General features: G+C 46.3%; 2 protein-coding genes across 3 annotated transcripts; one reads left to right on the top strand and one right to left on the bottom strand.

The window, feature by feature from the left end:
- Positions 1-8252: 8252 nt before the first annotated feature.
- On the top strand, positions 8253-10980 carry CCL1 (C-C motif chemokine ligand 1). The gene is made up of 3 exons (XM_057713884.1): positions 8253-8385; positions 9605-9719; positions 10809-10980. The coding sequence occupies exons 1-3, from the start codon at positions 8310-8312 to the stop codon at positions 10897-10899; spliced, it is 282 nt and encodes a 93-aa protein (XP_057569867.1). The 5' UTR covers positions 8253-8309; the 3' UTR covers positions 10900-10980.
- A 2814-nt stretch (positions 10981-13794) lies between these two features.
- On the bottom strand, positions 13795-26104 carry LOC130840505 (C-C motif chemokine 8). 2 transcript variants are annotated; one of them, XM_057716093.1, is made up of 3 exons: positions 25948-26089; positions 14756-14870; positions 13795-13900 (listed from the first exon to the last, which is right to left on the bottom strand). In XM_057716093.1, exons 1-3 carry the CDS (start codon positions 26021-26023, stop codon positions 13795-13797), a joined length of 297 nt encoding a protein of 98 aa, XP_057572076.1. In that variant the 5' UTR covers positions 26024-26089. The 2 variants fall into 2 exon arrangements, with proteins under 2 accessions (XP_057572076.1, XP_057572077.1); XM_057716094.1 differs by lacking the exons at positions 13795-13900; positions 14756-14870 and adding exons at positions 24426-24620; positions 25023-25140 and having other exon boundaries at positions 25948-26104.
- Between the last annotated feature and the right edge of the window lie 1186 nt (positions 26105-27290).

Raw genomic sequence — 27290 nt, 5'->3', positions numbered from 1 at the left:
ATGTCTGTGTACACATTATACATATGAGATATCTCTAACTCTGAAAAGTATTATCAAAATTGAATGTATAAAGAGCTCTATTCAATTTAAAAGTAAGCGCTTACAAATTTTTTTTAAAATTAATAAATTTATTTTTGGCTTCATTGTCTTTATTACTGCACATGGGCTTCCTCCAGTTGCGGCGAGCAGGGGCTACTCTTTGTCGTGGCTTCTCATTGTGGTGGCTTCTCGGGCTCTAGGCACAAGGGCTTCAGGAGTTGTGGCACACGGGCTTAGTTGCTCCTCGGCTTGTGGGATCTTCCCGGACCAGGGATCGAACCTGTGTCCCTGCATTAGCAGGCTGATTCTTAACCACTGCGCCACCAGGAAGTCCCTTAGAAATTAAATATGAAAGAAACCGGCCAAAATGACTTTCAGGTTCACGTGAACTGGGAAAATTCAATATTAAGTTGATACCTGGTATTAAAGTTTGTTTGTTGATCTAATTAATATAGACTTGTCTTCAGAGCCATCAATATTAAATATAATACTTTATTGTACCTAGGTTTAATAGAAATCAAATAAGACCTTATTATATCTGTTACAAGGAAAATAGCTTGATATGATGAGACTTTAAATGTAAATGAGATAAGAACTTTTGGGCAAACGCTTTAAAAATAATTATATTTTAGAATTGTCTACTTAAAATGATCTTTACAGATATTTGGTAACCTAAAGTTCTAGTTATGCTATTTTAAATAATGGAAGTTTATTGAATAGATAATTTCCAAAAAAATTAAGATACTGAGACATCAATTACTAAATAGAGAAACTAAAGGTATTTAAGACTGTTAATGAAAATGGTGCCACCCTGAGATGTTTTCTATAAGAAAACAAATGTTTTTAGAAATTATCACTGATATGTATACTGACAAATCTACAGAATGTGCATATAAAAAACAACAGTTCATAATTGCTTACTTCTTAACTTTCACCTTAGAAATTAAGGTTTTTAAGAGTTGAGGATTCTAATTTAAGCATGTGACTAAAGTCAATAGAAATAATACGGAAGCAGTTCAGTGCACAGTAGGAAAATAGAATGTGTGTTTTCAGTAAAGAAAGTATGAGGAATTACACTACATTTTATGGAGGGAAAGGAAAGAAAACATGTCTTAGAAGTGGATGGTTTATTTGGGTGCCAAAAAGAAGGGACTGGAACTAAAATTAACTTGTAAGGAAACAAGTCAGTTTTGTATTTCATCCTTTCTGTGATCGCGTAAATCTCTTTTGATCCTGTGTGATGACATGATCACAGAGTGCTCTGGCTTGCGCCTTACTCCATCCCACGCAGTGGCTGTGTCTGAGGACAATGTTGTTTAAAATGGTTTCTGTCCAGGGAAGTCCCCCTGAAGTGTATTTTAAAATATATAACTATTGGAATGTTAGACAATTTTGTTTGTTTCTAATTATCATTATGTTCCAGTCTATCTTCCTATAAGCTCCAACATGTCCAGTCACACCATTGCTTTTGTACTTTCTTGGGTTGATGACCTTCTCTGCCATTCTCTTTTCTCCAGTTAACGTATTTGTGTTGGGTCTGATCTGTGTAGTGAATGTCATCTTATAATGTTTCGAGTGACTCTGTTCCTGATTCTCTCCTGAAAGTTATAATTGTGATGTCAGAAAACACCGTGGACTCTATTTCCTGATGGCATTGTTGAGTGGTTGCATTTACCCTGGACTTTTTGTTTCCAGACTATTGCACATGAGAAATAGGCACCATGTACATGTATGAAGCAGACTGTGTGAGTGTCTGTGCCCTTAAGGGATCTGCATTTGCTGCTTTCTTTTAATTGTTTTGTGACTTTGGTTAAGTGAGTAAGGACTGTTTCGCAGTGGCCTACAATCCTGTTGTGTTTTCAAACCTTTTTTCATATTTTTAACAAGCCTCTCAAAATCTAACTAAAGCTCTTTTAGCCTCCAGCTGACTCTGGGATGCTTCGAAGGAGCATCCTAAGACAACTCAGACGTGAATGTTAAACTATCTGAATTTATTTGGTATGTTTAATTACTTCAAAAACATTGTCCACTAACTGGAGAGGAACCTTAGGTTACAGTGGATGGATACATATTATGAGATGTCTTGATATAATGTCATAATTCTAGTTATTCTAGAATGTTATTTGTCACAGAAATATCCACGTTTCCTACTGATTGCACTGTGCTCAAGTCTTTAACCACGCTATTTTAAGTTTTGTCCTGATGCTTTTACAAAATGACGATTTTCAAGAAGACATAAAAAGAACTTTTTAAACAAACGTAAGTTTCTAATGGCATTTAGATAATACCACTGAACTATGTAACAAATGACAGAAAACCTGATTATGCCATCCAAATCAACAGGAATCAATTACATAGGATTAAATGAACTGATGAATATGATTTATAACTTTATGACTTTGGGAAATATACTAGCCTACTGAATTCTTAGGTCTCTATGACAAAGAAAGCAGTGCTACAAAACCATGTGGACCTTGACATTCTTACAACATCTTAGGGCGGTACCTGTGCCACGATTCAAACTGAATGCTGTGTTTTCATACCTGATGAATCCTCTAATATAACACATTTAATTAACCATATGAAAAATCAGATTTCTGCCTTCAGTGATCCACTCCAGATCTTGGTGACCTCTTAAAAAATTGGTTTGGCATAAATAGCTCTTGGCTTAAATATTTACTTATAACACTATTAATGTCATTAGCTATATTATTTGTACTTTGCCTGTTTTACAAGATTATTGTTTTTGTATTACTACATGTGTGTCTGAGCCCCCAACAAAAATAATGATGACTAGATGACTTGAAACAGTTGATCAAATATATAGTTCTGCATGCGATCAGTGATTGTAATAGTGCAACTCTAGATAAGGGAAGATGCAACAAGGGAAAACATTTCCTGGATCGTAATAGATTAGCAAGACAGAGGATCCAGAGAATCTTTAATCTGATGATTAAACAGGGCCTAAACCGAAAATGAACACCTGGAATGGCATATCAACAAGAAATTTCAGCTTAAAAAAAAAAACAAAAAAAAACCCCAAGAAATTTCTCCTGATCTGGGATGAGCCTCCCAGCGCCATAGCACAAAATTTGGTCATGAAATGCCTCCCAAACACTGGTTGAATTTCCAACCAAGAGGAGGGACTGATAAACGAAATATTTATAAATGGAATATTTCCAGCCATAACAACAAACAAAGGACGTCACAGTCATCAATGATCGCAGCCCTCCAAGGTGAGCCGGTGAGCCCAGCAAACTCAGGGCTGTAAAGAATACCTGCCATCAGACTGTAAGTCACTCCCTGTGGTGAGCCCTGAAGAAACTCAGGATGTGAAAATACAGGCCCCATATACCTAAGGTACACGTCAAAGGGATGATTTTAGGGAGCCCAGAGCTTGCATCTTCCCACACATAGAAAAGTGCCAAATTCCTTAACTTGAGATATCTGGTTTTCTCAAACCAGGACTAGCTGTCCTTTGTTGCAAAACTCCTATATATCCTGGCTCCTCCCCTCCCCTCCTTGGAGCAGTTTCTCAGAGCTGTCTGAAATGCTGTCTCCCAGGCTGCACTCCTCCTTTTGCCCCAAATAAAACTTAACTTGCAACACTCAAGTTGTGCATAAAATTTTTTTAAGTCAACAAGGGGTGGAGGGGGAAGGGTGCCATTTTATTGAGCACCTAGTATGTGCCAAGCCACATGGTAAGCGTGGATGGGGAGGTGGTGGAACTGCCTGGTGCCTGTGATGAAGCCTCAGATGGTAGAGGGGAGAGGGGTGAAGTTTTACTGAGTACCTTTACCAGGCCCCATGGTAAGCGCCTCCCTATACACTGCAGCCAGAGGACACTAGGTCTTTTCTCAAGCACTTACCACAATTCCCCACACCTGTCTCCCCCATGAGGGTAGCGCCGGTGTCTGTCTTGGTCCTGCTGCATCCTCAGGACCTGTCATGTTTTAGGTGCTCCACAGTGATTTTGAATGATTCAGCTTGCTTTTCTTCTCTCCTCCATCCTGTCCTCCTTGGTTTTCTCCCTCCCTTCCTTTCTTCCTCCCTCATTCTAAGATAAGGTGAGACATCTCATTTAATCCTTCAAATAGCCCAAAGTTAGGTTATGGTTTGGGGAGCTTATTTTGAAAACAATGGAGAGAGTTTTACCAGACTCAGTGGGTAATGGATTTTACCATGAAGGAACTAAGGCTCAGAAGCGTCAAGTTACTTGCCCAAGGTCACACAGCTGAAAACTAGTTGGGCTGAAATCTGACCCAGTTACCTCTGAGGCCAAGCGCACTTTCTCCCTAACTGAGGGAACTAAGAAAACTTGGCCCCAGAGATAGACAAAGCAAGGCCAGTATTCCTGCAGCTGTGCGATGCTGGGCAAATGTCTCCTCCCACCATGCGTTTCTGCATTCAGGTCTGAAGAATCAGGCTGAAATGTAACTGGCGGGGAAGCAGGCAGGGCCAGGCTCCAGTCCCCCCAGCCAGCAGGGCTGAGGTGAGAGCCTGGGGCCACCCCAGGAGATCTTAAGACAAGTTGAGCTCTGTCTGACCTCTACCCATCCTCAGTAAATTGGTACCTACTTCACAAAAGATGACTAATAAGAAAACCTTTCTACAGGCACTTACTGGTTTTTAAACTTTTAACTAAGAAAAGGATCGTTCACATGAGAAACTGGTTCAGTGCTGATGCTGGGAGCATTTCTTATCTCTCCATCACGTATGCAGTCCTGACCCATCTCATTAAAGGCCATGGATATTTTATTGAGTTATTACTTGGACTGTGCTTTGTGCGAGGCCTAGAGAAGAAGAGATGGAGTGGGGGTGGGAGAGGTACCATGTGAGACGCTAGGTTTCTGTGCCTTGGGAGCCTCCGGCCAGTTCTTTCTGGTGCTGCAAGGAGCTGGGAAGGGGGAAGCATGACTAAGTCTTGCTGTCAACTCTTTTCCTGTCCTGGGCTCACGGTGGCCACGGTGAGGGGGAGGAGGGGAAGTGAGGGGGAGGAGGGGAAGTGAGCTGCTGGAGGGGCAGCCCCATCCTGGTCGCGAGCCAGCCGGGCAGCAGGAGGAGAGAGTGAAGAACTTCCTGTGTGGCCATCTGGCCCCTCTCCGTGTCCCAAGTGAGTCTAAAGGATCTACGGTGACATTTGGCCAATTGACCACATCGCTTTATCTCCTTCCTCTTTGAGACCCCCCCCCAAAAGCAAGGAATAAATATCAGCCTGCAAGGACAAAGAAAATAGGAGAGTGACAACAATGTCTTAATGATTTCAAATACTTTCAGGTGACAGGAAGCAGCCAGCTGGATGAAGGAACTGACGGAGTAGGGCAGCTGTTAGCTGTGGTCCTTCCTGAAAGTATGTTCTCAGAGGCGGCCGCACATAGGGGTCAGATGACCAGATGCCCCGGCACCCACCGTTCCATCTGATTTTGGACGCAGGCGGCAGTAAGTGGCAGCTTGCAGCAAGCAGCAGCGAGCAGTCGCTGGAAGGAAGAACCGAATCCTTAGTTCCCAGACTGGGAGTCCTAACCACTGGACCACAGGGGCCAGTGGCTAGGGCCTGGGTCCCTAGTTCTTGCCTGCTTTGCCAAGAATGAATTCAGGCGAGGAGGCAGAAGGTAAAGAGAAGAGTAAAAAAGTATATTGGAAAAGCAAAGTACATGCGGAAAGACACACAGGCAAGCTCAGGGAGAGAGTCCCCAGAGTCTTGCCTTTGGGGAGTTTAAATTCTTTATAAAGAGGTAGTCTTCCGGGTCTTTGTCTTCTTCTTGGCCAGTCATATTGTTTTGACCCCAGGGTTAATTTACCTCTGGACCCTTCCCCGGTGGGCATGCACCCCCTCAATTAAAGATGGATCCTATCGCAAAGGCCTCTGGGAGGGAGATAGCAAGACTTACTATGGTCTGGCATCCCCTGCCTTTTTGACTCCAGGAAGGCTTTTACACCTGCGTAGTGTCTCCCTTGTCCCAAAGATGGGGAGGGTATGACCTCTTGTTCTCTTAACAGGGTTTAGCCCCTCTCTGTCCCTGCCATAAAAGTGTCCAAATGTCCAGTTATTTACCCTATTTCTGTTGCTGTTTCTTATATCGAGGTGCAGATCTCAAAATATAGATAAGAGTCCGGTCATAAATATGTAATCCAGAGCCTAGTTGTCTCTTGCCTTCAGAGATGTAAATAGGGAGCTGGTAATGGATGTCTGGCCTAGAGCTCATCTTCTTCTCACCCCAGAGGTGTGAACAGGCCAGTTGTAAATGCCTACCTCACATCTGTGCAACGAAGACTCAGTATGACTTGGCAAGGTCAGTTTCTGCTTTCTGAGGCTGATTTTTCTCCCATCAGTAATAGGAAGAGGCCATATTGGATTCTTATTTGCTGGTGCCTGAATTACCTGGAGTTTCCTGTGTCCCCCACTCCCACCAACATGTGTAGCTACTTCTGTTTTGATGAAATGGGGCAAAGATATTTGCATTTTTTCAAAAGGTCTCCTAGGAAACTTTCAGAGCCACTGCTGCAGGTGGTCTTCAAGGGGCCTTTCAACTCTGACATGCCAGGACTCCCTCGCAGGTGTTAGGATGCAGAATACATGGAACGGAGGGGTTGTGAGGATAAAAGACCTTCTTGTGGGAAATCGGGGCACAGAGGGGATTCAAGGGAGGCTGAATGCCTATCTGCGGGGACAGCCGAAGGACCTTTATGGAGACAACGGTCTTTGCAATGGATAGGACTTCCCTGGTGGCTCAGTGGTTAAGAATCCGCCTGCCAATGTAGGGGACACGGGTTCAGTCTCTGGGCCGGGAAGATCCCACGTGCCGCAGAGCAACTAAGCCGTGTGCCACAACTACTGAGCCTGTGCTCTAGAGCCCGTGAGCCACAACTACTGAACAAGAGAAGGCATCGCAAGGAGAAGCCTGAGCACCGCACGAAGAGGAGCCCCCACTCACCACAACGAGAGAAAACCCGCATGCAGCAACGAAGACCCAACACAGTCAATAAATAAATAAATAAAGTAAAAAACTTAGGAAAAAAAAGAAAATTCACAGAGGGAGACAATGGGGAGGGCCCTGCAGGTGGAGGTTACGGTGGCAGCAAATCCTGGAGATGAGAAAGCATGTGACCTGTTCAGAGAATTGCAACATTGCAAGTGCAGGAATCCATGGAGATATCACGTGAGCCACGAATGGCCAGGTTAGCAGCTTACACTTCACCCCATTGACCATGGGAAGCTACCACACTGGCCTCGTGATTTTAACACACGGATATGGCCCAGCTCAAGAAAAATCTTGAGCACCTACTGTGTGCTACTTATTCCGCACACAGCACTCCATGTCTTCATGACCTGGCCACTGGGTCACTGGACAGTCACATGGCTCTCCAGCCATTTCCTCTCTCTAGGCACTGTCCTTCATGCCTTGCTGTCCTTACACGAGCTCCTTCCTCTGCGGATGGGCCCCTTTCCACGTTGGCCTTACACCAGGAGACTCTGCTTGAAGCACATTGCCCTGGGAGGCCTCTCCCCTGTGGGCAGCTCCCAGTCCTCCCCTGCACCCCCCGCAGGGCACATGCACTGCTGTCCTTGCACCAGCTGGCTTTCCCTGATTGGTCTGTCATGCAGTCGCTGTCTTTCCTGGGGCTAACCAAGGATGGAGAATGGGGCAAGCTACTGAAAAGAGCTGAGTGATTGAAAAAAATAGAAACTGCAGCTATCTGGGCCAGGCCCTTGACAGATCGCACCCAGGCGCCCAGCGCAGAGATGAGAGTTACTGTTTCCATTTTACATGGGAGGAGGAGGGAGATGTGACTCGGGAGAGCTTACATGTCTGTTGATTTGCAGACCTGGGATTCAAACCCAGGTGTGTCTCAGTGCTGGCGCAGAGCTCTTCTGCTCTGCCATGTTCCCAGGACAGTAGCTCCATCCTTGGGTGGAAAGACGTGGGGTCAGGGTAGCCACAGACAGGCCACTTCCTCTCACTCACCTTTCTCCACGTCCCACTCAGCTGGGACAGCTTCTACTCAGCCTCTCACGATCCTTATCTGCTCCTGTGCTTGGGGAAGTTTCCCTACACCTCTCACACCACCCAGGAGAGGTGGGGAAAGGAGTTTTCCATGTGGTCATCTTTTCTTCCTGTGACTTCCCCACCTCTGCACTGGGGCTTGGAAAACCCCACCCAGGTCTTCTAATAAAAGCTCTGGGCACTGCAGCATGGGCCAGAGGAGAGCTCTTCACCTCACTAGCTCACTGAGACCCTTCCAGGGAGGCTTGAATTGGACGTCCGGAGATGAAGCTCATTACCATGGCTCTGGTGTGCCTGCTGCTGGCCGGGGTGTGGCTGCAGGATGTGGACGCCAAGAGCAGTGAGTTTGCTGGAGTCGCTTTGTGCTATCTCGGGGAGGGCGGAGATGCAGGCGGGTGCTCTGAGGTTGAGGGCAGGCGCACCCTGATCTCACTGCCTCCATCTCCACTCCTCTGTCGAGAATTCTCCGTGAAGAGGAGGAAGGGAGCACTTGGATGGGGGCAGGGAGCCAGCAGGAGAATTACAAGTCTGGGGCCAACACAGACCCCTGAGCAGCTGGCTTCGGCCAAAGGAGGCCCGCTTAGTTCAGACCCTGCGGGCTGATGGAGGGTGGCTGTGAGGTCATTTAGGCCAAGCAGGAGACCTGAGGTCCAGAGGAGGGTCTGTCTGGGTCTTGTCTCCACTCTGAAACAGATAATGGGCAGAGCCTGAGGTCAGGACCTGGGGCTAACCTTGGCAAGTCACTTTACCTCCCAAATTCTGGTTTCGCTATCAGTAAGAGGGATTTGATAATACCTACCCTCTAAAACTGGAGAGAGAATACTGACCTAACAGCAGACACATGAAAGGGGCTTTGCAAACAGTCAAACTAGGAGGAAGGAGCCAGAATTGAAATGCAAGTCTTCTGAGGGTGGGGTGTGGGGCAGGGTTGCAAAGTGGGAGTTGGGGGTCAGAACTGAGGTCCAGGGTGGAGGGCATTCTGGGGAGGTTGGGGGTGGGGCGAGCTGATCAGTTCCTGGAAGCTCTTTCCTGGTCATTTCATCAGTTTGAGCTCCTAGAACCATCCCCAATCCTGCCCCAGATAGTGGGCTGCAGTTGAATCAGACTCACCAGGGCCCCAGAACCCTTGAACCCAGAACCCTTGGGGCAGAACCATACCCCAGTGGTGGGATGTCAGAACTAGAAGAGCCTATAGAAATCAGTCTAAAATATCTTGTTTTACAGCTGGGAAGTCTGGGGCCCAGGGGAGGGCTCATTTTGACCAAAGCCACACAGCTGTTTTGTGGGGAGCTGGGATCTGAACCCCAGTGTCCTGACTCTGCCTGAATACAGAACTGGGTGGCTGATGAGACACTAGTGCCCTTTGGATGTGATCCCAAAGCCTGAGCCTGTCCTGGAAGGCTTTTTGGTTTTTGTGGGTTTTTTTAAATTATTTAATTATGAGTTTAATTGTGTATGTATGTGTGTATGTGTGTATGTATTTCTTCCCCATCCTGGATGAGAGGAGCTCAGTCCATGTTGAGGAATGGATGCAAACCATTTTTACGCTTCTCTTCCAGTGCATGTGTCATCCTCCAATTGTTGTTTCAAACTGGTGGAGAGGAAGATTTCCCCTCAGAAAATCAAGTGCTACAAGAACACCAGCTCCTCCTGCTCCTACAAAAACCGTGTAATGTAAGTAGTTGTATCCTCTTCCGCCCCTGACTCCCTTCTCCAGAGGACAGAAACCGGCCCACCTGGAATTAGAATAGCAGACGCTAGATGGCAGTGTTCCACCAGATTAAGGTTTTTAAACCAAGCCAGTGAGGCTGCCTAAACCTGGGTACAGAGCCGAGAGTGGACGCTAGGGGGAGCACTTGTGATCCTGCAGTGACGGGTTTCTTGGCGCTCCAAGGCACCAAGTATTATACCTTAATATTTTATGCCCATGTATTATATCTTAATATTTTATGCCCAAAACTTAAAAGCCCCAGGCACTATTGTATGATGGTGAGGGGCTCTCAATTAGTTCCTGCCTTTGGATTTGCCAACCTACAGTCTCGGGTGACTCTGGGCAGGTAACTCTTCTGAACCTCATTATCTCGGTAGCCCTCTGCCCTCCTGACCTGCGAAGTGGCGTAAACATGATAGCTGCATCACAGGGTGGTTATGAAGCTCCAATGAATTAGCTGACGCTTGCCGCTCAGTGTCTATAAGGCACTTTCGTGTATATAATCTCAGCTAACTCTCTTGGTGCACACATTCTCATTGTTATGAAAACTGAGGTTCAGGGAGCTGGAGAGATTTGTGTAAGGTCCTGCAGACAATTAAAGGCAGAATTGATCTATGGTTTTGGACAATAGCCAAGTTTGGGAGGTGGGCAGATTGGAAAAGAAACACACACGCACATCCAAAGCAATGTCCCAGATGGACACAGACACATGAAAAGATGGAGCAGATGAGCCCTCAGAGATATTCTAGGAGGGGAATTTTCCATGCTAGCAGATCCTCAGAATGTCTGCAGCCTTCGCTGGACCCTGATACACTGAATCCACAAAAGTGGTCCAGGAAATGCAATTTAAAAAGCCCCCCATCCCTCGCCCCTGAGGCTTGGGTGTTCCTCCCAGTGTACAAACTGTAGATCTTATGCAGCGACTTCATTTTATAGGCCCCGGGAGAACAGCATAGGGGTACCCAGAAGCAAGGAGGGGGTGATGGGACTTGTGTGTGCCACCCAGGGGGTGACTCAGGTGACTCAGCCCCTCTTTTGTTTTCTGCCCACAGATTGAAACTGAACGGAGGCCAAGAGGCCTGTGTCTCACAGACAAAATCCTGGGTTCGGGCTTATTTAAAAAAGATAAACCCCTGCCAGTGAAAGGAAATGTGAGCTGAATCCTTTCCATCCTGGACTCTGGACACCACGTGGCTTTACCTATCCCCTCAACACCCAGCCCTACACCAGTCGTTCCTCCCCAACTTTGCCGGGTCACCCCAGAGGGTCTGCTGGGTCCTGATAAGCTATGTTGTTGCACTTTATATATTTAAATTCTAAAATCTTCAACTTCTGCTTCCCTGTGCCTCTTGGACCCCACAGGGATTTCAGGGTGTAATGTTGATTGACATTGAGGGGCTGGGGTCAGGGGCTGGAGGGGAGGGAAACATGTTGTCACTGGTGCCAGGGGGACTGGCTTGTCATGAGTAGGAGCCAATAAACGACTTACACCTCTCAGCTGACTGCCTTTGTTTTGGGGGATAAGCATTGCCTCGGGTTTGTGATATAGATTCTCTGCAGGGCTGAGTTCCCCTTTGGGTGCAGGACGCCTCCCGCCCCTGCTCTGCCCAGTGGGTTCGGAGGCTGATGTTATCCCAAAGTCACAGCTGCCTTAGCTGGAAGGGATCGTGGCGGTGGGGGGGGGGGGTGTCATCTGCCTGTAAGACATTGCTAGCCCCATTGTATAGATGAGGTGACTGAGGGCTGGAGAGGGACACCCACAGGCCTGAGGACACATAGCAAGTCAGGGTCAGAACTGGTGTTAGAGCCCAGGATTCCTGCTGTTATTGAATCGGGTCCCGCTGATCAGCCGCTTACAAAACCAAACTCGCAAGTGTGGATGGAAGGGAACGTTGCCTTTAATCAGAATGCTGGCAATCTAGGGAGCTGGTGGACTCAATGTCCCCCAAAAGCCACCTACGAAGATTCCGTTCAGCCATGAAATCTTCTAAAGGGAACCAGGGAAGTCATCTCAGTTAATCCCTGAGATAGCGGGTCAGAGTCATCACCATGCCCCATCGTGTGTAGACTTGTCGCCTGGTGATTTTCTTTAGATGCTATCTTGTTGACACAATGTGTTTGCCTAGAGGAAGCTAGGGAAGAGATCTAGCTATCTGTTAATTATTTATTCTTCTACTTCTTTGACCTGTGGGAAGAACCAACAAGTTAGGCAAAGTATTGTGTGATCAAAAGATTTGAAAGGAGTGCTGGGGCCACAGGTGAGTAGAGCATGGGGGTGCCTGGTTGAAGGTTAGTGACAAGAGAAAAGGGGCCTCCTGCAGAGAGCTCTTTCCTGCCCAAAGCTGCTTACACTGCCTCCCAGGGTAGAACTCTTTCCCGAGTCCCCAGGTGCCAAGTGACTGCCTGGTCCAGCATGGTACTGGGACCCTGTCTCCACCAGACAGAGCCTGCAGAGTTGGGTAGCAGGGGCTTCTCCTGGGGAGGGTCCAGGCATCGGTGGGTCCATGTCTGATGGAGATGCCAGCACGGGTCATCCGGAGGAGGGAGGCAGTCTCAGGAAGGACAGGAGAACCCTCAGGGGACAGAGAGGAAGAGGAGGCCCTGTCCCTATGAAGGGAACAATCGCAAGCTCCAGCTTGTATAATGTGCAACTCTAGGGAGACTAGCAAAGGAAGGAAGTGAATTCTACTCGGTCGCGGGTTGGTGGCTTTAGGGGAGAAGGTCTCGTGTCCTGTGTCTCAGGGCTTCTCCCTCTTTCCCGGCCTTCAGCACGCAGTGTATCTGGCTCATTCTTCTTAAGCCGCCTCCTCCCTCTGCCCCCACGACTGCTTCACCAGCTCCCCCTCCCTCACCTGGACCACTGCAGTAGGCTGCTCTCAGTCCCCCCTTGCCAACCCCATCCTTGCCCTTAGCCCCGACCCCAGGCTATGCTTCCTGACACCTGCCCCCACCCTGCCCTCTCCACGGCTTCAAAGCCTTCAAAGCTGACTCCAGACTCCCACCTTGATATTCCAGTTCTCCTATAACCATGCCTCAACCTTCCTTTCCAAAGGTCGCTGGCTTTTCCATTCTGGATCCCTTACTCGGACTGTTTGGGGATGTTCCCTCCGGCCCTCTCCCCTCTTTTCCATCCCTCATCTCCTCCGGAAGAGTCTTTGCTGTGACAGTGCTACACCATCTTCCAAGGCCCATCCTGTCCAAGTCCCATCTTCCCTGTCAAGTCTGATGCTAATCAGGACGGGGTCACCTGATTCCTGCTCCCCCACCCTCCCACCCCCCAGGGGTCAAGTGCACTGAAGGGTGGAGGACTGCTCAGAGCCGGGAAGCACGAGGGCAGAGAGACCCACTGGAAGCTGATGCTGGGGACTGGAGCCGTTGTTCTAGAATATCCTGGGCTGATAAGCCAGGCCTTCCCCGCCACTCAGATGAGCCCAGGCTAGCCACACAGCCAGGGCCTGTCTACACCTGCACCTGCATTCCTTTAGCGCTGTCTGCCATCCAGCTGCACCTTGGAGCGCCCTCTACTGGTGTTAGGACTTATGCCCAAAGACGACACCACTGTTAGAGCTTTTAAACAAAAGGTATTTTCTGCAAAAAGTCAGCCGTCCTACAATTGCATTCATGTTTCCATACTAACACATTTAGCAACACCGCACATTCCCCTGGCACTGTTCTCCCTAGTAGCCCTTCATCCCCAAGGCTCTCATAGGCGCGCTTATTACCCTGGGGATTTAGGCAGGAGAGAGACCCACTGCCCACAGCTTATTAGGGAAGGAACTGCGGCTCATGGCAGGAACCAAGTGGCTCAAGGCCTTGCTTTACAAAAAAAAAGATCACCAATATTCAAAATAAATCCCCAAGCAGCCACAACTCAGATCATACTAAATATTACTTAAGACATGGTGCCTTTTGCATCAGGAAACAGAAAGCACCCTATTTGAAAATTAAGACCAAATTAGTCCAGGATAGGGACAGGAAGCCTGGGGGAGAAAATTCATTTCTCAGCTGCTGGCTCGGTCTTAGTGTGGCTGGAAGAGTTCAAGTCTTCAGGGTGTGAGGTTTTCGATCCAGGTGTTTCATATAATTCTGGACCCACTTCTCCTTTGGGTTGGCACCCAAGTCCTTGGCCAGTTTGGTTCTGAAGCTGTGGATGAAGGTGGGCTGGCAGGGTTAGGTGAAATGCTGGAGGGTTTTATCCAAGGGATGACTCCTTAGACTCTAAAACCTGCCAGGTCCACCTGCTATAGGTGAGGGGGCCGCTCTGGGACAGGAAGTCAGCGGAGTGTGGAAAGGAGAGACTCTCCGGAGGTAGACGCTCTTCTGGCCGCCCCCCTGGGGGGAAGCTGGCCTGGCATCCACAAAAGCAACCACACAAGTGTGAGCCGGCACCCATTCGGCGAGGAGCACGTGGGATGTTACCAGCCCTCTCTGGGCCTATCCCTGATGTAATAATAGGAGGCTTTGGATTACATAGTCTGGTTGGATCTTATTTTTTAAATTAAAAAAAAATTTTTTTATTTGTTTATTTGTTTATTAGCTGCGTTGGGTCTTCGTTGCTGCGTGCAGGCTTTCTCTAGATGTGGAGAGCAGGGGCTACTCTTCATTGCGGTGAAAGGGCTTCTTAGTGCGGTGGCTTCTCTTATTGCGGAGCATGGGCTCTAGGCACATGGGCTTCAGTAGTTGTGGCATGTGAGCTCAACAGTTGTGGCTCACGGGCTCTAGAGCTCAGGCTCAGTAGTTCTGGTGCATGGGCTTAGTTGCTCCGCGGCATGTGAGATCTTCCTAGACCAGGGTTCAAACCCATGTCCCCTGCACTGGCAGGCGGATTCTTAACCACTGTGCCACCAGGGAAGCTTAGGCTGGCTGGATCTTATCCCCTGAGTATGACATCTCAAATTAGTCTGATGTCTGTCTTCATCCTGAGCTTAGGATGAGGGGATGGAGGAGTGGGGGAGGGGTGAGATGAGGGGGGTGGGGGGGAACATGGTTTTCTACCTACAGGACAGCTGCCTGGGGACACTGGCTACTGGTGATTCGAAAGCACTTCAGCCTCTGCAAGAGGATCTTCTTATGGTTCAATGTGAAACAGGAGGAGAACAGGGCATGGAGTACATCTAGAAGTAAAGTCACAGAGAAAAAGCATTTGAGGAGATGCCAGGCTTTTTTCAGCTTGACTGCAGCAGGAAGTTTCTGTAGGAGAAGGAAAGCTAGGAGATAGAAGTGGGTCTCACCCACCCCAGGTCCAGTGCTCCTGCCCGTGGCCCCAAGATGGGATGGGGCCGGGAATATGTGGCTCGAGATTTTGAGGTTGATTCTGCATCGTGGGGACACGTAATTGCTGATTGAGGGAGGCCAGTGTGACAGGTCCCGGGTATGGTCCCCAACCTTCAGGGTTTGGGGAGATGAACTAGGGTCAAAGAAAGGGCCCTGGATTTGGAGGGGGCAGCTTAGGCTCTGTTCTGGCTCTCTGGTGGCCTGGAGGTGGGAGGGGGTGGGTAGGATGCTTGCTGTTCCCAACCTGGGCTTCTGCTTTCTGTCTTCAAAATTAGATGTTAAAACTCCGAGGACCCCTGATGCTCTGATAGTCTCAGAAGTGGGTCACCTGGGCTTAGGCCTTCCTAGAAGGTGAGAAATAGAGGGAAGGTTAGAAAGGAAGGGAAGAGGGAGAGAGACTGAGCCTACCTGGCTGAGGGAGCACCTGGGTGCTGAAGGCGGCTGCTGTGAGCAGCAGACACGGAGGTGCTGCAGAGACCTTCCTGTCAGAGGGGGAGGATGCGAGCTTCAGCCTGAGAGCTGTTGGTTTCTGAGTTTATCTCAGCTTCTCAGGTCTGGCTGCCCTGCCTGTCTTTGTAAGTAGCAGAGAGGTTGGGAGCTCCTAGGGGGATTTTTGCCTGACTAGGGTCATGGTCAAGTCAAGATGAAGAAGGTCGTAAATCTACTAAGCTGGAGGCTGAGCTGCCAAAGATTTTTCCAGGAAATTCAAGACGCAAGCTTTGACCTGTAGAAGGGTAGGCACTGTCTCCCTCCAGCTGTCCAGGCTGCAGATGAAGACAGAACACAGATGTGCTGGCACTCACTCTAGAAAATAATCCAAGGAGCTGCTTTCTCAAAAATGGCCTTGTTTTCTTCAAAGTGAAAAAGAAAGCACAGGAAAGAACTTCTGTGCTAAGGACTTTCCCCTATTACATATTTAGTCCTGACAAGGTAAACACCATTATCATCATACCCATGTACAGATGGGGACATTGAGGTGCAGAGAGATTAAATAACTTGCCCAAAGTCTCATGGGAAGTGAGGGGTGACACTGGAGAAAAAGCTACTCTGTTTACGTATAGTCTCCAAGCGAGTTTCACGTAGCCGATGTCTTTCTCCAAGGCAAGTTTTAGGTGCAAGACTCCTCCTGGAGACAAACTCAAGCCCACTTCTGGTGACCGGGCTCCTCCCATCACATATAGGTACTTCCTTCTGCTGCTCAGGCCCAGAGGGATATGGTTTGAAAACCATTGATTTGTCCAAGTCCCTTGGTTTTAAGATACCATTGATAGGAGGGGGCGGGGAACAGAACCACGAAGTGGGCTCTTTGCTCCTGAACCTGGCTCCTTCCTGCAAGGGGTCTGAGCTAGGAGCTTTGGGCGGGGGGTGGGGAGCGGGTGGTGCCAGTGGGAACGGTGGCAAGGAGGGAACAGTTTGGACTCTGATAGAATAGCTGGCAAGGCCTTGGCCTGAGTGTTGCCATCCCCATGCTCATTCCTGGCTCCCAGACTCTGCTCGCTTTCTCCACCTGTTTGGAATATTCTCCTGTCCACTTGCCACTCTTGCAAGTCTTTCTACTCTAGCAAAACAAGCCCAGTGAGTGTAAAAGAAATGAAATAAAGAGCTATGATTTGTGAAATAGAAAAGACTATGTAGACAAAGCGCTGATGAAGCTCAAAGTTGGTCCTTTGACAAGCCAACGATGAAGCTGAAACTCTCCTGAGACTGACCATGCAAAAAGGGGAAAAGGCACCAGCAGAGGACATCACTACAGAGCCAGAAGACACCAGGAAGAAAATAAGAGCCTTATGAGGCCAATGAGTTTAATTTAGATGAAGTGGATGGATTTCTTAAAATCTAATTTACCAGATTACAAGAAAAAATTTTTAAAAAAGTAATTCTCAAACTATTTAAAAAATTGAATTAGTAATGGAAAATCTTCCCACAAAATAGCCTCCAGTCTCCAAAAGCCTTAACAGCTCTTCTTCCAAGCATTCCAAGAACAAATGATTCCAATCTTACACAATAGCTTCCAGAGACTATCAAACGTGTTCACCCGTCAACTCGTATTATGAATCTCTGACGTAAAAACTTCTGAGGAACCACATGAGAAAAGATATCAAGCTTGTTCTTGTCGACACACCCCTTCTTTAGCTGCTGGGAAATGCTAATCAGCCTTTAAAGCCAAACTGAAGTGGCTCAATCCCCTCTAAGTCCTTGCCCAGCACCTTGCTTCTGCTCATCTTCTGATTGGGTTGTTTGTTTTTTTGTTATAGAGTTGTATGAGCTGTTGGCATATTTTGGAAATTAAGCTCTTGCGTGTTTCATTGTTTGCAAATATTTTCTCCCGCTCTGTAGGCCATCTTTTCCTTTTGTTTATGGTTTCCTTTTGCAAAAGCTTATATGTTTGATGAGGTCCCATTTTTCTATTTTTACTTTTATTTCTTTGCCTTGGTAGGCTGACCTAAGAAAACACTGTTACAATTTATGTCTGAGACTGTTCTGCCTGTGTTCTCTTCTAAGAGCTTTATGGTGTCATGTCTTCTATTTAAGTCTTTAAGCCATCTTGAATTTAGTTTTATGTATGGTGTGAGGGTGTGTTCTAACTTCATTGATTTACATGCAGCTGTCCAGCTTTCCCAGCAGCGCTTGCTGAAGAGACTGTTTTTATTTCATTGTATATTCTTGCCTCCTTTGTCAAAGATTAATTGACCAATTGACCATAGGAGTGTGGGTTTATTTCTGGGCTCTCTATTCTGTTAGACTTAGATTTTCTTGTTGGGTGTGGGGGCCACGCTCCTTTCAAGAAGGGCCCTATAATGCCAGGTTGCCAGATGAAATACAGAACATGTAGTTAAATTTAAATTTCAGATAAACAATGGTAATTTTTTTAGTATAAATATACCTTTGGTGATGTTTTTGCTAAATCTGTGAACCCATAGGTCTGTACTGTAAATCATCCCCAAACCTTCCCGAGAGGAGCCTGCTGTCACATAAACAGAGGGACTCTGTCGATCTGTCAGTTTGACACCATCCGGGATTATTTGATGATGGCTGTAAGTGGATAATATTCTCTAGAGATCTGAAAAGCCACCCACTTACTGGTCAGAGAAGGAGGTTTTGGAGGTTCTATATTAGTTCTACAGGTATGTGCAGAGCAGAAGTTCAGCTAACTCTTTTCCAGCTCAGTGATCATCATAAAATAGAAGCCTCAAAAACTACAGAGTCTTGTGATTTTAGACTCATTCTTTTGTGGTAGAGTCTTAGCACCCACACATCCTGCAATGTTGACTCCAACAGCCCTGGGCAATCTTAGTGTCTTAACATCTAAGATCCTAGCAGTAGATAGAGTTAGCTTCACTTTGCAATGTTGTGGTTTTCAGACGTATGTTGACATGCTGGTGTCTGTTCTCGAGGAATTACATATTGGGAAGCCCTGATACATGTCCGATGAAAGCTACCACTGCTCAGGGAAGCAGAGCTGGGGAACCCTGTACTCAGACTTCTCCGTCCATCGTCTTTCACTCTTTAAGCCCCTAAGGAATATTGAGATAGTGTAACCATTCCGTTTTATAGAACAGATATCTGACTGCTGGGGTGACTAATGAAAAAGGGAGGGAGCTGTGCCAGCTGGCATTTTCTGCCCCTCAGACTGGGTCTTGCCAGAGAAAGGCAAGCCTGCAGAGGAACAGAATATCACCAATGTGACTGTGGAGGAGGGAAGTCCATCCCTCACTGCTGAACACAGGGCAAGACCATTTGCCTCACTTCTTCCTTCACATCACCTTCTCTCCTTTCCCTGTCTTTGCTTATAATAGCCCACCACCTACGACATTCATCTTTCCATCTGGCCCATACAGGAATTATGTGAGGTCTGGTTTACATTGTATCTTGCTTCACAGATTTCATAGGGGACCAAATCTTGCTCTGAATTGGATGGCTGATGACCTTCCAGGTCAAGCCCTCCTACTTCTACTCTGGAAAACAGATTCATCTTTCTGGTCATGCCCTGGACCAGCATGTGGTCAAACATGAATACTCAGCAGGGATCCAAGGTGTCTAAAGAGACATAAGGGGTCTCCTCTGTGGGAAGATGATCTTGGAATTGATCTTCGAAGCCAGACAGGGGTGAGGCAGGATTGTCCTAGGCAAACTGGGGTGTGCAGTCTCCTTACCCACAGGGGTCTTAGCATTTTACCTATTGTTGCATTGCTAATTCAGGTGCTTATAGTTTTAGTTTCTGCTGTCCTCTCTTTGGGGGAAATTCCCGGGATGAATGCCTGACGCTGCACTTTCCCACCACTAAATTAAAAAATGCAGGCAGAAAAAACTTTGTATTCGGTACACCCTGGTGCAGTGACCAAAGAAATGGAAGTTCTTCTGTCTGCAGGTGAATGGACCCAAGTTTGGTTCGGCAACAGATTTTCCTCCCAATTCAATGTAATCCCGGTTAAAATTCAAGCAATTTGTGGAGGCTGATAAGCTGATTCTAAACTTTTAAAAGAGAAAAAAAAAGCTGAAAATTGTCAAGACAACTTTAAAGAAGAACAAAGTTGTACAACTTACACTCCCAGATATTAACAGTTTTTAGGAAGCAATAGTCATTATGACATGGTGTCATTGCTCCAAGAATGGATGAATATACCAAGGGAACAGATAAAAGAGTGCAGAAATAGAACCACGCATATGTTGAGATTGGATATATACCAAAGTTTGCACTCTGGAGTAGGTAAGAAAAATATCCTTTTGTATAACTGATGCTGAATCAATTGGATACTCATATGGAAAAATAAAATCTTGAACCCTAGCTTTCAGCATACACAAAAATCAAGTTCAGGTAGGTTGTAGCTCTAAATGTGACCGACAAAAAGTAATGCTCTTTGAAGATAATATAAGAGAATATCTTTGTGACATCTGGTTAAAAAATGTTTTCTTAACAGAAAACAAAAGCACTAACCATAAAGGAACATTGATAAATGGACTATTTTAAAATTAGGAAGCTGTATCACCAAATGGCAAAATGGGAGTGAAAAAGAAAATGGCAGGTTATGAGAAGATATTTCAGTTCACATGTCTGTCAAAAGATTCCTAATCAGAATATAGAAAATACTTCTACAAATTCATAATAAAAGAGATAGGAAATCTAAAAAGAGACAAGATCCAAATCTAAACAATCTAGCAATGGGCAAAGGATCTGAACTGGACCTTCCTAGAAGAAGATATCCAACAAACATTTAAATAGATGTTCAACCTCATCTGTGAGGAGTAGAGTGCAAATTTAAACCACAATTGTCTGGAATTATACACATAATCGGAATGGCTAACTTAAAAAGAATGACAGTACCAAGTGTTGCAATACCAAGTGTTGCAATACCAAATATGGGATAACTCAAACACATTGCTAGTGAGTCAACGTAAACTGATGAAATAGCTTTGGAAAATACTTATCCATATCTGGAAAAGTGTTTGGTGCTTGAGTATATGCTCAATATATGCATGTCCTATCACCCATTTGTGTGTATGTATCTATCTATTATCTACCTGTCTATCTATTATCTATCTATCATCGACCATTTTCCTGTAAAACCTCAAGTTCACACTGATACCTCCAATCGCAGTCCAACACCACAGGGTTTTTGTAGCCTCTGACATTTTTTATTTTGCTATGGAAGCTTCTCCAACAGCAAGGGAGTTGGCTTCCACTATCTTCAATATATTTACTTATTTGCTAAATCCTTCTTTAGGTCACCATTCTCCTAGCTACGTGGCTAACTCCGTCCTGGTCCTGTTGACCCTGATTTGTGGGCTGCCCTCTTGAACCTAGACCTACCAAGCACGTAGTTGAGTCCACAGTCTGGGCCCCCGCCCTGGTCCCAAAGAACACACTGGGCAAGTCCCTGATCCTGGTCCCAGCCCAGCCTTGGTAAACACACCAACCAAATGCCCAGCTAAATCCCTGGTCCTGAGCCAGGGAACTTGCTGGTTGAAATCCACACCTTGACTAGGGGAAGGAGAACAAACACTGACTGTATAAAACAATGAATAAGGCAGAGCCTGTGCAGATAGAGCTCCTTTGGGAAGCGACCCCAGGGATCAGGACTGAGAGGCAGCCGAGTGAGACGGAAAAGGAGGAGAAAGCAACCCAAGCAGGCATAAAAGCAAGGTCAGCATAGTGGGTGATGGGGACTGCTTCTCTGGAAGGAAGGGTGGGAAGGAAGGGTGGCAGAGGTATTTAAACATCTGCATCCACTCTGCATTGGTGCTGGCACCCAGAGCGTTCACGCCCCTGCACTTCTGAGCCTCAGGCAAATGTGCTGGCTGAGCCTACCCCTGGCTTGAGATGACACCCAAGAAGGAGCCTGTGGGAAGAAGGCAAAAAATGTGGAGACACAAAGCAGATGCTGAGAGGGTGAAGTGAGTCCAAGCCCGCAGCAAGCTGCCTGCCCGAGCCCAGGGTGAGATCAGAGGGGAGCCGGAGAGGATGCTTGTCAGCTTCAAGTGACCTCGCCAGTTCTTTGCCCTCAGTTAACAAGGGAATGAATTGTGCTCACAGATCTGAACCCGTTAGTGGAAGGATGTGGATTTTCGAAGCATTAATATTCAAGTTAAGACACATAAAACATCAATAACTTAAATTAGATGACATATCACTCAACACATTTATGTTTAATGTCATTAACAAAGTTCATTGTTATTTGAAATACAACAACATAATCCCAGAGTGCCTCTGGATGGTGCTCGAAGAAAACAAATGGATTGTGTCGTGTGTGGTGGCCTGGTGCCAGTTTAGGGTGAGTCTCATGCTTTGGAATTTAGGATTTGTGTCCATGTAGTTCATAAAACCCTGGGCCCAGATCTCCAGAACCAGCTTGACCTTGAGGATGTGGAAGAGAGTGGTTAGAACTGGATGGAAGGACTTCCCTGGTGGCACGGTAGTTAAGAATCCACCTGCCAATGCAGGAGACACAGGTTCGATCCCTGGTCTGGGAAGATGCCACGTGCCATGGAGCAACTAAGCCTGTGCACCACAACTACTGATCCTTCACTCTAGAGCCTGGGATCCACAACTACTGAGCCCACGTGCTGCAACTGCTGAAGCCCGCGCACTCTAGGGCCTGTGTGCCACAACTACTGAAGCCTGCAGGCTGAGAGCCCGTGCTCTGCCACAAGAGAAGCCACTGCACTGAGAAGCCTGCACACTGAAACGAAGAGTAGCCCCCGCTTGCTGCAACTAGAGAAAGCTCATGCGCAGCAATGAAGACCCAAAGCAGCCAATAAATAAATAAATAAATAAAAACAATTGTTGACACTTTAAAAATAAATAAATAAATAAAGCTAATCTACACACTTCTTTAAAAAAAAAAAAGAACTAGGTAGAGCCTTTTGTGGTTGGAAAGCACTCCTTTTACCCAACTGATACTTAGGTACCTTATTTAAATGGCTGGGGTTTAGCTGTGTTCCCTTGGACTTCAGTGGAAAGTCCTAATCCTCAGACAGGTGATAAACCTGACTTGCAGGCGTTTGCCAATAGACTGGGCTCCTGGCTGGCTCAGTCGTTTTAATTCTAGGCACTTTCTTCCTGGCCCTACTCTAGCCAAAAGACATGGCCAAGTTCCCGAGAGACACAGCTCCTAGAGCAGGAGGGAGACTGGGAGGCTGTCTGCCAGATCCCCTCACGTCCTGCCTGTGACACAGAACTACTTCCACTTTTATACGGGGCATCTTAATGCCAGAGAGAGAAACTGACTTGCTGTAAGTGACTCAGAGAATCAAGGTCACTTCTAGGATCAGAACCCAAGTCTCTTGCCTTGCCATGTTTCCATGTTTGTACTGGAATCATGGCATTTTTCCAACAAATGATAGGCCCCGTGGACTTGGGTCAGCAGGAAAATAATCTTCTTTCCCTTAGTGAGGGGTCAAGTCTTTGTGCCTCAGTACCGTGGGCCTTATGTCTGAAAAAGGAGCCAGCTATGCTCACGAAGTACAGGAGAAACTTGACCTTACGAGGCTGTGAAGGAAAGGAGATCCCACGCCTTCTAATGGATTTTGCAAATTCTTGAGTGTGGGGGTTGAGGGTATAGTGACGGAGATGAATCCATTCTGTGTCCCAAGGGTGGCAGCCCTGTAAATAGCTGATTTGCAAGATTATAAGGGAAGAGTCTATGTCTTGGTCAGTTATTCTCCTCCTTCTACAACATTTAACATATCACTCTGGCCCATTTTCCCTCACTTCCTCCCCACTCCCACCCTGCACCGTTTATGTCTCCATCACCTTCCCCGCACCAGGGCAGCAGCCTGTTCTCAGCCACTTCCTCTCACTCTCCATCCTGCACTCAGATACTCTTCCTGATGCTGACCTCTGAATATGACACTTTCCTGCTCTCCTATTTCAAAACTCTCAGTGCATCTCTATTACCTGCTGATTTCCCAATCTCAAATTCAAGAACCCCTACAATCTGGCTCCAACCTGTATTTCTAAAACCCCAACTCTGTCTTCCCAGAGCCCAGCCAGATGGGATTCCTTTCCCCTGGGCCACTCCCCTCATCTCCCTTCTATATCAGCTCTGAAGAAGCCTCTCATTTCCCATCACTTTCCAATCTCTCAAGACCAGTCCTGTTGAAGACATCTCCAGTGAAGAGCCTTAAGTGGACCTCTAGGTTACAGACATCTAGTTTCCTCTTAGATTCAGTTTCGTTCCTGGGATATTACTCTGGGTTTGAGAATTAATTAGATGGAGAAAACCTGGGGCTATGGAGAAAAGTTTGAAGATTTTTGCAAGAGATCAAGAGAGAGATCAGGCAAAGGTAAATGTGGAGAGAAAAGAAATGGGAATGTGGATTCTATTAAATAAGGACAGGTGATTTAGGGACTGGAGCCACAGGGCTGGAACAGTCTGGTCTGGTCCTTCTAGATTCTCCCTGATCCTCAGTTGAGTCCTAAAGACTTAACTTAGAGGATGCTGCTCAAATGTCATTCATTGTTTCCATTTTCTGCCTTCCCATCAAATGTTACCCCATGAAAAATAAGACCCAGTAGTTTAAAATTATATATATATAATATACGTATATTTTGAAAATTCCATTGCCATCTAATAACATTAATTTCTGTCACAATACTACACAGCACACGTCGACTTACAGGAGCACTGATTTCCTGAGAATCTAGAGGTGTTTCACTCTGATGATCCATGAAAGGACCTCACAATACTACAGGCAGGTAGGTAGGAGAATAGTGCCATCTTGCCTTGATCTTAATTGAGCTTGCAGAAAGGAAAACTCATCACCAGATGTTGTGTTTTTACATTCATTAGGATTTATTGCAGATAAAGTTAAAACATGAATAACTTAAATATAATTAAATATTATAAGAAATTATGTGTTTTAAATTATTAAACAAAGAACTTATTTTTGGACATTATAATAAAATAATACACCTGGGGAAGGTTGGAGGGGGTGGGCGGAAATAAATAAGATTTTCCAAGGCTCTCAATCCAGGTAGGAAGGTTCAAGGCTTCAGGGCTTGGGACTTTTGATCCAGGAGCTTTATGGAATTCTGGACCCACTTCTGCTTGGGGTCAGCACAGACCATCTTGTCTGCTTTGGTCTTGAAGCTGTGGGGAAAAGAGGGTGTGGTTAGATGGAGTGTCTTAAGGATTTTGCCCAGGAGTTTGGCCCATTGGCCCCTGAACCTGATTAGCCCTCGCTCCCTGGGTGAGGAGCCTGGATGGGGACAGGAAGAAGGCAAAATGGGAGGAAGAGGCCTCTCTTCCAGAAAGGAAGTTCTGCTGTTATTGCCCCAGGGGGAGCCCGTCAGGCTTCTGGTTGAAGGAACTTGGATGATCTGACCAAGATTTTAGAAGGAGAGCTTGGAGTAAGTATGGATTCCTTCTTGTGGGCTTAGTTTGTCTTTGCGGTAAAGGGGCCTTTGGATTGGATGGCATATTTATCTGACTCATTTGGACGTATAGAACTCAGAACTTTGGACTGAGGGTTCCTGGGCATGGTCCACTCACATCACAGCTTCTTGGGGACACTGGGTGTTGGTGATTCTCATGTAGCCATCCAGCTTCTTGAAAGGGATCTTCCCATTGATCACATTAAAGCAGCAGGTGATTGGGATGGTAACTGAATCTGAAAAACATTTTGCAAAGAATCGGAGAGTTACAATGTGTCGTAAGCCTGCATTTGTAAGAGAAGAAGAAGAAGGTAGGAGAAGACAAAGCAAATACACAAGTTCTAACTAAGACCCACCACTCCCTAGTTCAGAGCCTTAGTCCAGATCCTATAGATAAAATGTTATCTGTGAGTCAATTTCCTCTACTGGACTGTGGGGCCCCTCATTGTTGACTGCAAATGGAGAAATCTTGAGTAACAAGATTAATCCTTGTAAGGTGATTCGGAGGGTCTACTGACCCAAAACCTCTGAGCCTGGGAAGATAAGTTCTAAGAACTTGTTTCCCAGCTACTTGTCCCCATGGGCTTAGAGCCAACCTATGTCACATGCTGAGATGTCCCTGGGTCCATATCCTTCCCTTCTGAAAGCTACACTGGACCATAATCCAACACCTGAACACTCTAGCAAGGGTTTCTTCCTCTCTACTACTGCCCGAAATGTCCTTCTGATCCGCAGTGAGAAATGGTTCTTCCTTCCATGCCACATCCCCGAACAAGAGGAGGATTGTTGAGATAGTGGCTGCATTTAATGTCCCAAAGCTGGTGTCAAGAAAGATGGTGGAGCCTGGCTCCAGGGACCGGGGCTTCTAGTTCTGGTTCTGCCTCTGACCAGCTGTGACATGCCAGCTCTGCTTCCTTCCCCTCTTGGTTTCACCCTCTCCATCTTTGTAACATAGGTTATGCAGCAAGTATGGGGTGACCCATGCCGGGTGTTAGTACCTGGGGTAGTTAAAATGTTAAGGCTTAAGAAGAGAGGAGGCTTACCTGGCTGAGCGAGCACCTGGGTGCTGAAGGCAGCTGCTGTGAGCAGCAGACACAGAAGCGCTGCGGAGACCTTCATGTCAGAGGGTGAGCACCGGAACTTCAGCCTGAGAGTTGGAGGTTTCTGAGTTGGTCTCAGCTTCTCTGCAACTCTGGCTGCTCTGGCTGACCTGCCTGCCTTTTATAAGGAGCAGAGTGAATGAGCAGGGTCATGTTTAAGGAAGGATAAATTAAGTCCCTGAATGTGCTGAGTAGGTACCAGAGCTTGGTGGTGATTTCCAAACACCGAGAAAAGGAAGTTGTGCAGTTTCCATCACTTGTTTAGACTGTGGGAGAGCGTCCAGAAAAGTATAGAAAGTGACCTCACTGGCCTGTTAAGCGCTCTGATTTCTTTGAAATGGAACATGATCTGTTGGAAAGGAAGAGTAGAAGCTGAGTCCCTAGTGGAGTGAAGAGACATAAGGACATGACCCTCCCCAGGGCCCGGGAGGTCTGGGATGGGGCCTGAAGGCTTTGCCTGGGCTCTATTAGACTTGGGTCTCTGCCTTCCTAGGTCGGTCACACTCCTCTAAAACCTCACACGGGTAGCTTGATAGAACCGTGGTAGAATGGTAGAATCCAGGAATCTTCAAGTCTTAACGCCCTGGAATGTTCTGTTGTAGAGCCTAAGAACTGGGCAGCCATACTGATCTTATAGGGTGGTGATGTCCAAATATTTTATCTAGACACTAAAGTTTCCTTCTGAGTGAAATGATATGCAGAAGCCCAATATTTTATGCCGATTCAGGTAGAATGGGTCTGTTTGGAAAAGACCTTTGGCCTTTGGTGTCCAATCTTTGCCCATTGAAAAAAAGTTGGGTTGTTTGTTTTCCTACCATTGACTTTAAGTTCTTTGTATATTTTACATTCAAGTCCTTTACCAGATATGTGCATTGCAAATATTTTCTCCCCAGGCTGTAGATCATTTTCTTAAAAATGGCTTTCACAGAGCAGAAGTTTTAAATTTTAATGAAGTCCAATTTGTCCATTTTTTCTTTCATAGATGTTGCTTTTGGTACTATAGCTAAAATCTCATCATCAAACCCAAGTTTGTATATTGCCTTTTCAATGAACATTTCCAGACTTTCCGCAAATCATTCAATATTCTCCAACAATCCTGAATGTTAAAGACTCCACAGGAGTCCATATATAAAGTCACCATAATTAATTGAAGCATTTCTCTGTAGTTGGGAATTAAATAATTTCCATTTTTTCACAATCATAAACAATAATTATGGGAAAGTTGTAACATTGTGACTACGTCTCCATTCAATTATATAGCTAAGGGATTAATAAATCAAAACGCA

Source organism: Hippopotamus amphibius, chromosome 17 (genome assembly GCF_030028045.1).
Source record: "Hippopotamus amphibius kiboko isolate mHipAmp2 chromosome 17, mHipAmp2.hap2, whole genome shotgun sequence".
NCBI classification, from domain to species: domain Eukaryota; kingdom Metazoa; phylum Chordata; class Mammalia; order Artiodactyla; family Hippopotamidae; genus Hippopotamus; species Hippopotamus amphibius.
Note: the sequence above shows the minus strand (reverse complement) of the source record. Positions and strands in the feature narration are given on the sequence as shown.